The sequence below is a fragment of the Mobula hypostoma genome, chromosome 7, assembly GCF_963921235.1.
Source record: "Mobula hypostoma chromosome 7, sMobHyp1.1, whole genome shotgun sequence".
In the NCBI taxonomy this organism is placed as follows: Eukaryota; Metazoa; Chordata; class Chondrichthyes; order Myliobatiformes; family Myliobatidae; genus Mobula; species Mobula hypostoma.
The window spans coordinates 49371610-49382311 of NC_086103.1; the positions used below are offsets into that span (position 1 = coordinate 49371610).

A 10702-nucleotide genomic window follows, 5' to 3' on the forward strand; every position below is an offset into this window, starting at 1 on the left:
GCTGAACACTGAATTCCCCAAACAAGCTAATGTTATTGCAAAATGGATGGGGAAGGTCTATTTTGACAGTGTTACCTTCAGATCAGCATCAAACAAGTATTTACTAAATGATTTGGCTGCTTCAGTAATTCTTAATGCACCTGGGTGCCACCACCTACCTATATATGATGAATGGTCAGCAGTGAGTTGAAACTTACAGCCAAATTGACACCCACAGAGCTCAAATAACATGAGCTAATTCTTACAGCTGTACTGAAATTCTATTTAGGACTAAGATGAGGAGATTCTGTCCTCTGGAATACTGCTGTGCTGCAAATGCTTACTTAGTGAAAATACTTACTGAACCAAATAGATTTGTTCACAGGTGAAGAATCAGTGGATATCCGGAAGAGGTAGCAGTGTGGAAATGTTTTGATGATATCTTTTCAAATGGCAAAATAGGCTGTAAGATCAGCCCCCTTTTCTTTTGCCACCATGTTCTTATGTAATTCGTGACAATAAGGGTTGCTTTTGTAAATGCTATCCTATTGATTTATGGCAGCATTTGCATGTTACCTTAATGTGTTTAACATAGAAACATAGAAAATAGGTGCAGGAGTAGGCCACTCGGCCCTTCGAGCCTGCACCGCCATTCAGTATGATCATGGCTGATCATCCAACTCAGAACCTTGTACCAGCCTTCCCCGCATACCCCCTGATCCCGTTAGCCACAAGGGCCATATCTAACTCCCTCTTAAATATAGCCAATGAACAGGCCTCAACAGTTTCCTGTGGCAGAGAATTCCACAGATTCACCACTCTCTGTGTGAAGAAGTTTTTCCTAATCTCGGTCCTAAAAGGCTTCCCCTTTATCCTCAAACTGTGACCCCTCGTTCTGGATTTCCCCAACATCGGGAACAATCTTCCTGCATCTAGCCTGTCCAATCCCTTTAGGATTTTATATGTTTCAATAAGATCCCCCCTCAATCTTCTAAATTCCAACGAGTATAATCCTAGTCGATCCAGTCTTTAATCATATGAAAGTCCTGCCATCCCTGGAATCAATCTGGTGAACCTTCTTTGTACTCCCTCTATGGCAAGGATGTCTTTCCTCAGATTAGGGGACCAAAACTGCACACAATACTCCAGGTGTGATTTCACCAAGGCCTTGTACAACTGCAGTAGTACCTCCCTGCTCCTGTACTCGAATCCTCTTGCTATGAATGCCAGCATACCATTCGCCTTTTTCACCGCCTGCTGTACCTGCATGCCCACTTTCAATGACTGGTGTATAATGACACCCAGGTCTCGTTGCACCTCCCCTTTTCCTAATCGGCCACCATTCAGATAATAATCTGTTTTCCTGTTTTTGCCACCAAAGTGGATAACCTCACATTTATAGTGATTTATAGTTTCTTTAAATCATTCAACCTATTTTGAATCCTAAACCAGTTAACCACAGAAATAATGTAATTAACCACTGACGTGCAAACTGAAGACCATTTTTCTTACTAAAAGATGTGTTCTTGAATGTTTCCCGTCGTTGCACTTGTAAAGCATAATTGGTACATTTTCTATTTAATGTTTAATCTTTGCCAACAGAAAATTGCCCTCCATGGCTGAATTCAACATTTATTCCAGTGATCATTAGCTGTTTATGAGGGTTAAATGAAAGTACATTGTGATTAATAGCATCTTTCCTAATGTCACTCCAAAATTGCACATTTTAAAGCAATGCATTTTAGTCAATTTTAGTAGTTCATTAATAATGCTAAAAATGGCAATACTAATATTAATCAAAAAAAAATCTGTCCAATCCATTGTTGTAAAACAATTCAGATAGCACAGGAGATTACAAATGACTTTCATGCAATGGTGACACTGCAACAAATCATATTTGATGCTCATAGCTCTCTTCAGTTTAAAATTATGACACTAGATAGAATCAGTATGTATTTCTTGTTGATTGTAAATCAGAATTATCAATACCTACAATAAATTAAAGCCTTTTCATTTGAACTAGTTGTTATTGTCCAAGTAAGTCCCCATAAATACATTAAAGCAAATATGTTTTGCAGTTCAGAACTACATTATTAGGACATTATAATTCATTGGATCTATAATGTGTAACTTAATATGCTCCTACACATTTTACACCAAGGCCAAAAAGTTTACGTTTTTACAACACAATATATTAAAATAAGCTTGACTAGAGATGTAGGTGATTCAACACTATGTAAATCATTGCTGAAATCTGGGAAGTTCTCAAAATGGAGGATAATGATTGGGACAGAAAAAGAGAGTTATTCAAGGCAATGGAACCAAATTTTGGAAGTGGAGTTCAACATATCTGTTGCATTGCAGATCTAGTGCATATGATTGAGAGCCAATTTCAGCCTTGCTGCAATTAGATATGACTTAAGAATTTTGCAATCTATTTTGATTGTGATTGCTGGCATTTTTGTAACATAGGGACCAGTGGAAGGCAATTCCTGAAAACACCATGAGGTCAATAATAAGATCATTTTGTTCATTAGTGATCTTTATTGGTTCTGCTGCTGTCTTTGAGTAGAGTGACCAAACCTGTACCCACGATGGAGGAATTGGTCTCTCATCATACCGGCGTGCTTCAAGGCTGTGTGCTGAGCCCTTTTCTGTACTCCCTTTTCACCTATGACTGCGTTCCTGTACACGGTTCTAACTCCATAATCAAGTTCGCAGACGACACCATGGTGGTTGGCCTGATGAGAGGGGATGATGAGACGGCCTACAGGGATGAGGTCCAGCACCTAGCCACATGGTGTGCCGACAACAACCTGGCCCTTAACACCCAGAAGACCAAGGAGATCATTGTGGACTTCAGACATGCTAGGAGCCACACTCACGTCCCCATCTTCATCAACAGAGCTGTAGTGGAGCCTGTATCAAGCTTCAAATTCCTTGGTGTTCACATTTCTGATGATCTCACCTGGTCCCTGAACTCCTCCATTCTGATCAAAAAGGCGCAACAGTGCCTTTATTTCCTGTGGAGCATCAAGAAAGCTCACCTCTGTCCCAGGATACTGACAGACTTTTACCGCTGTACCATTGAGAGCATGCTCACCAACTGCATCTCAGTGGTATGACAATTGTCCCGTATTGGACCGCAAAGAACTCCAGCGGGTGGTGAAAACTGCCCAGCAGATTATCGGCACCCAATTGCCCACCATTGAGAACATCTATCATAAACGCTGCCTGGGCAGGGCGAAAAGCATTATCAAGGATGCATCTCACCCTAACCATGGACTTTTTACTCTCCTCCTATCCGGTAGGCACTATAGGAGCCTCCGCTTCCTCACCAGCTTCTTCCCTGAGGCTGTGACCCTGCTGAACCTCACATCACAGCACTAAGCAGTATTGTACCTATATTGTACTGTCTTGGTACTTTTATATTTGTGTGCTGTAGCACTTAATTTTTATTCGCAGTTTTTGTAAATAATACTATTCTTTTGCACTTCTGGTCAGATGCTAATTGCATTTCATTGGCTTTGTATCTGTACTCAGCACAATGACAATAAAGTTGAATCTAATCTAATCTAATCAAATCTAAAAGTCAACACCTCCATCCATATAACACTCCCCTCCTTACTGCATTAGGCACACAGGTTAGATTGTGAAATGATTTCCAATACTGTTATGTAAATGATTTAACTCATTTCAGACCACTATTTGTTGTTTTTAAAGAAAGGTACTTTCCCATTCCTTAGACGTATTGGAGATTTGTGACTGTACATAACAAGAGTAGCTCATACAGTCTCTTGAGCCGTTCAACAAGATCATAGCTGACCTGATCAGAGCCTCATCTCCACTTATTTGTTTGCTTCCCATAATCTTCATTCCCCCCCCGCCCCCCCGCAAGGACTGACTATCCTCTGTCTCAGCTTTAAATATATTCAGTGACTTAGCATTCACAGTCTTAAGGGGTAGTGATTGGAAACTCTCAGAGATGAAATTCTTAAGTCGGTGATCCCCTATTCTAAAGCCGTCACAATGATGAAACATCCTGTCATCATTCTCCCTTTGAAGCTCCTCAGAATCTTACATTTCACCTCTCATTCTTCTGACCACTACTAAGTAATGGCCCAACCTGTCTGGCCTTTCTCATAGTTTAACCTCTCCTTTATCACAGGAGTCATTCTAGCCTCCAATGCAGGTATGGTCCGTCCTCAAAAGAAAAGCAATTGTTGTATGATTTCCCCTGAATAAAGTAATGCTAATTATCGTAATTGTATTATGATTGTGTAAATTGTCCTGCTGCTACTTTCGTGACAATTGATTCCAGCACTTTCCACAATAGTTAAGATACAAGGTCTGCAGTTTCCTTCTTTCTGCTTCCCTTATATTTTCGGTTTTTCAATCTGTTAGGATAATTGTAGAATCTAGTGACTTTTAGAAGATTGCAATGCACATTTTCTGCAACCATTTTTTAAAAATAAAACTTTAGGATTCTGGCAGCCAGATCTGTGGGACTTGTCATATTTATAGTAGTTACATTCTAATTTAAGTTTTTTCTTCATTATGATAATTTAGTTTCTTCTTTTACTCCTATTTTTGGATCATTGTTGGGGTACATTCAGGGTCTTGAAGACAGATATAAAATATTTGATCAAGATCTCTGCTATTTCCTTTTTTCCCCATTATCATCTCCATATTGTTATGGCAATGATGGTTGATATCTTCCTTTGTATGTACTTTTAGAAGCATTTGTTGTCTATTTCTGCATTTCTTACTAATTTACTCTCAGTCTATTTTCTCCCTCATTATTTTCTTTCTAGTCATCCTACTAGTTTCTACGCTATGAAATTTTTTCAATTTCCTGGCTCACACAGCAATTGATTTTTCAGCAAAGCATGCCTTCCCTATAATGTGATACCATCGCTAACCTAGCCAGATGGATTGTCATTATTATGGTGTCTGTTTATCAATGGAATACATCTTGAATGAGAATTACAAAATATCTTGGTTGAAGAATTATGAATTATGAAATATGAAATATCTACCTGTACTTTTCAATTGTCTTTAATGTGACTCTTTTCCGTAGACATGGAAACAATACATGGAGTATAGAGCAATCCGACAGTGTTACTTCAGAAATGCATTCTGGAATTATGACTTCATCTTTGGAAACTAGCAAGTGTAACAGTCCCATGGAACCACGAGGCAGATTAAGTGCAGTCTGCAGTTATCAGGACACTAGACACCCGATCTTCCATTGCAGAGACTCAGTGGATTCTCTCAGAGACTCACCTCATAGTGACAGGTATAAAATCAATCATTTTGCAAATTAAATTGCGTTTTATGGATATGTTTATTTGTGGAATGAACCATAAACTATTAGGCATTAATATGGCAGATTCTAGCTTTAATTCTTGTGGAAATTTATTGAAGTGGCCATAAATTTAGTGGTGCCAAGACATGCTTTCTCCTTGGCCCAAAATATATTACCGTGGACAATCAATCACGGAAAGGGAAGGCAGAATATATTTGGAGGCTGTACACATTAGCAAATGAAATCCAGTCTCCCTAGGTGCATGTGAACAGTAGCAGGAGTCACTCTCACGTGATGATTCAAGCAAGTTGTGTCCTTGACCCCAAAACGTCCACTAGCTACTGATGACATATTCAAATAACATCCAAACAGAGAGCTTCAATGGTAGACAACTATTTCTACTCAATGGCAAATGTAGGATTCCAGATCTCACACCCTCTAAAGAAAAGTTACTTCCTAAAAGCTATTAAAACCTAACCCCTCCCCTCACTGGATTGCTACAGACTGAGAAGCAACGTCAGGCGTCAAACAAATCCCAGATCAACTGCTGAAATCACAGCTTTGTATATTACTGTATCTAAGTGTTTTTTTTTCCAAAACGTGTCTATGGAACTAAAATACACCTATATATTTGATACCACATTATCCAGTGCACCCATTTGATTCCAATCTGTTCCATTCTGTTGTTAAATCTTTGAACATGGAAGTTCTATTATTGAAATCAATCAGATATCTTGCAAAATTTGCTGTTTTTCATTTGAGAAACGGGCAGAGAAATATATTTCAGTAGCTCATCAATGAGCCTGCAGGTTGAATGGTTATCAAGTAGAAACAAGATACAGTATTTTTTGAATTGAATTGACTTTATTTCTTACATCCTTCAAATACATGAGGAGTAAAAATCTTTATGTTACATCTCTGTCTAAATGTGCAATGTGCAATCATAGTGATTTATAATAAATAGAACAATCAATGTAATATAAAGTACACTCAAATCAGTGTGATTTCATCAGTCTGATGGCCTGGTGGAAGAAGCTGTCCCGGAGCCTGTTGGCCCTGGCTTTTATGCTGCGGTACCGTTCCCTGGATGGTAGCAGCTGGAATAGATGGTTGATGACTTGGTTCCCCAATGTTCCTACCGGCCCTTTTTACACACCTGTCCTTGTAAATGTCCTGAATCATAGGAAGTTCACAACTACAGATGTGCTGGGCTGTCCACACCACTCTCTGCAGGGTCCTGCGATTTAGGGAGGTACAGTTCCCATAACAGACAGTGATGCAGCCAGTCAGGATGCTCTGAATTGTGCCCCTGTAGAAAGTTCCAAGGACTTGGGGGCCCATACCAAACTTCCTCAACCATCTGAGGTGAAAGAGGCGCTGTTGTGCCTTTTTCGCCACAGAGCTGGTGTGCACAGACCACATGAGGTCCTCGGTGATGTGGATGCCGAGGAACTTGAAGCTGTTTACCCTCTCAACCCCAAATCCATTGCTATCAATAGGGGTTAGCCCGTCTCCATTCCTCCTGTAATCCACAACCAGCTCCTTTGTTTTTGCGACATTGAGGGAGAGGTTGTTTTCTTGACACCACTGTATCAGAGAGATGACTTCTTCCCTGTAGGCCACCTCGTTATTGTTTGAGATTAGGCCAATCAATGTAGTGTCGTCGGCAAATTTAATTAGCAGATTGGAGCTGTGAGTTGCGAAAAAGTCATGGGTATATGGGGAGTAAAGGAGGGGACTCAGTACGTAGCCCTGAGGGGCTCCTGTATTGAGAGTCATAGGGTTGGAGGTGAGGGAGCCCACTCTTACAACCTGCTGATGATCTGACAGGAAGGCCAGGATCCAGCTGCACAACGCAGGGTCAAGGCCGAGGTCTCAGAGCTCCTTCTTGAGTCTGGATGGAACTATGGTGTTGAATGCTGAACTGTAGTCCAAGAACAGCATTCTCACATTGGATTGTCTTTGCATTCTTTGTTACCACTATAGGTTTTCATCCAGACCTCAAATATTAAAAAATTATACTATCGGTACACAGTGACTATAGTACACACACTCAATTATCTGTAATTAATTGCCTAGGCTACTCTGACAGTCCCTCGCAAATATGCATCCTTTACCAGCTCAGAAATTAAGATCAGTAGTCTTGTGGCAACACCACTACCAGCAGGATTCCCTCCAGGCATTTCTGATTTGGAAATATATCATCCTTCAAAGATCAGTCCTTCATTGCCTTGAAGTCTAGATCTTGAAATCTCTATTCAACAACGACTTTGTACGTTCTCTGCCCTTACCCCTTTTCCATCTGTACTTCTTATCTGTTGTTATCTCTGGCATCTGCAGTTTTGTTTTCTTTTCGCTGGCAGTCACTCGCAGACAATGAAGCCTCGTTCCCCACATGGTGGCATATTGTTGCCTTTTCTTAATCCCATGAAATCTTATCCTGTCTGGTCAAAATGTTTATCTTCAACAAAACTAATTTATGCCTGTTTCTCAATTTATAATGCTCTTACTCATTTATTTACAACATTCCACATAAATTACCCTTCATTTTGGGTAAAGTAATTAGTTTCCATCTCTGCGTAATTGTCTCTGAATGTGAGATTTTTCTCTTAATCTTCTGCAGTTCTTTTTAACATAGTTTTATTATGATGATTCCAAATTCCTACTGCATCTCAAGATTACACCTAAATCTCCTCATTTTGCCATTTCCAATACTGTCAAATATATTGCCTTAATTCACTTTTAAAGTCAATGAGCTGTTAAATTGAATATTCACTGAAAATTGTTTCTCAATTGATCAGCAGGTTTACGAAAAGATGGTAGGTTCTGCTGGAAGTCATCTTTGCGTGAATTTATTTAGAGCTCTGCTTATTAACTTTGTAAAATTTGAGGCTTTGTCAGGGCATACAATTCATAAACCTGACATCTAAGCATAATCTCAGCTGAAAGCTTGTCGAATCCCAGTTAACAATAAGTTTGTAATGGAAAGTGTATAGGTTCACTGTCCATGTTCAATGCAGAGATCATCTGTTGAGTTCCAGAGAGAGTATTATCGCTAGTGATACAATAATACTAAAAGTTTCAAAGCAAAAAGACCTTGCAATATAATTGCTCACGATGAATTAAAATAGAACTGCAATTTAATTGTACTAGTTGAAAACATATTAAATAATGTAAATATTAATACTATATATTCTCCTTAGGTATGTGTCTGCCCTCACCACGCCAGCCCGGTTATCACCCGTTGATTTACATTACTCTCTCCCTTCCTATGCACCTGGTTTTGAATTGTCTCCACATGGATCTGCCCATGCAACGTCATTGCCTCCTGCAGTGGTGGGTTATTTTGTGGAAGATGAACAGCCTTTGTTGAGAAGATACCACAAGCACCACCCAGACAACCTGAAGTACGACCTCTACAAACAGCGCCGCAGCTATCTTCATGACAGCTTTGGAAGTCTTCCCCCGAGTCCAGCAAGAATGGTAGAAGATGATGAATATGAGACAACACAGGAGTACATCCCAGCACTTGATCAACCAAAGAAAATGGCAAACAGCAGTAGAAGGTGGAGGAAAACAAAACCAAATGGTCACATTTCACACAGAGCTGAATGCGACTGTGATTCAAACTCAGAAAGCTGCTGTTCTGACACGGATTCTGACAGTGAGAAAATAGGAGAGCGTACACCTTTCTTAAACACTCAGAACCCACCAGTAGCAAACACAGAAACAGCTTCAGTATTCTGGTCTTCTGATAGCAGGACTTACTCATCCAATAGACACAATGTGCGGGAGGACTTACACACCCGTGCAACGCGTGTAAAATCAAATCAAGACTCACTCCCTGTGTAAATGCCATAGATCTGCAACTGTAAAAATATTTTATTTTATATAATTATCAAATATTCTAAAATTAAATTAAACATTTTATTTTCATTTTAGCAAAGTTGTCTTACAGCTAACAGGAAAGTCTTTTATAGGGAAACATGTATTTATATGTAAAATATGATTTACAGTTAAAACAATGATGGTGTGCCAATTTTTCACATCATAAATAGAATAATATTGTGGTGCCTTTTGCTGTATGCTGATACCAGATTTCCTGCTGATGTTTCAGTTTTGTAGTATTTCTATTTTGGACTCATTATAATTGTACACTTTTCATATTTTTTTTATGTTTACCACAGACTCTTCTACATTTGGACAGTTATATTTTTTTTAGTTCTGGGCACAGGCATCTGTGTACCATCTATATACTGATTCCTGAAACATCAAGTAATGTTCTGGCTGAACTCAATTCTTGATCAGGAGGACAGAATATAATATTTTTTTTCTGACTCCTGTCAGATTATAATTTTTTTTATTTTTTAGAAGAAATTGATGAAAATTAGATTAATGTTTTTAGTCTTTCTCAGCATATTAATTTTTGTGGGGTAAGGTCCCTTATCATCATAACAAGCATTTTCTCTGCATCCATTTTACTGAATTTTTATGTTGGTGAAACACTCAAAAGTCATTACATGGCATGACTTTCAGACATCACTAAAGAGTCTGCAACATTTGCAGTTATTTGAGTTTACTTTGGGAGTTTTCTCCAGATAAAATAGAAATGCACCATGAAAAAAGACCACTTTCATTTTAATGTTATTTTCAAGTATACAGTATTTAGAAAATGGTCAGATTGGAAACTGGAAATTAATAAGCAGCAACTTTGTGGTATTTGTTTTCGATGGAATTTTTGCAACATGTTTTTGCATGTCTTTACCACTCCAAATGGACTGATGCATGGGAAGCTAGGAATGAAAGATTTAACATGTTTTTAAATGAACTGCATAACTTTTCATTTATTGTCCCTTTTAGTGCAGGTTTATTATGGGTTCTGCAAATCTTTTATTGGTACATTTCAACTGTTTGCCATGCAGGGCTGTGAAATATGGAATTAGCATTGTCCATTTTGAAATAAAACCTATATTCTTTACTTTCAATGAACCCCAATGCTTGTGTCAAAACACTGCATGCCAAACATCATATTGCCAAAATCAGGGACTAGGAAGTACAGTGTTAACAACACAGTGTTAACTATTTTCCCAAATTCCCACAATGTATTCATCTTCTGCAACATCGTGGTAGATCCAATCAACCAACTAACAATTCTAGCAATGTCACTCTCTTGCAATTGATTTTCTCCTTGATAGTTAAAACATTAGCCATAAACTCAAATAAAGAATTTGCATAGAGAATAATACATGACTTACAAATACCTATATTTAATTGTTATCAAAGTATTTTAACAGACTGTTATTAGATGTGTTAAAAATAAGTTTTTTTTGGAGTTCAATGACTTAGCAGTGAGGTTTCTCTAGCAAAAAATGCATATTTCTTCAGGATCAGGAATAATTCTATAGGCTGGTTATT

The 10702-nt window shown here is 38.6% G+C and overlaps 1 protein-coding gene across 3 annotated transcripts in view; it reads left to right on the forward strand.

Annotated features, from left to right (window-relative positions):
* The window catches only part of LOC134349309 (pro-neuregulin-2, membrane-bound isoform-like), a 144286-nt gene extending 134039 nt beyond the window's left edge, over nucleotides 1-10247 (forward strand). For all 3 annotated transcript variants that reach the window (XM_063053413.1, XM_063053415.1, XM_063053414.1), the window contains 2 exons: nucleotides 5060-5278; nucleotides 8491-10247. In XM_063053413.1, coding sequence (XP_062909483.1) covers nucleotides 5060-5278; nucleotides 8491-9139 — 868 coding nt within the window. In that variant the 3' untranslated portion in view covers nucleotides 9140-10247. The remainder of the gene's footprint in view (nucleotides 1-5059; nucleotides 5279-8490) is intronic.
* The last annotated feature ends 455 nt before the right edge of the window (nucleotides 10248-10702 follow it).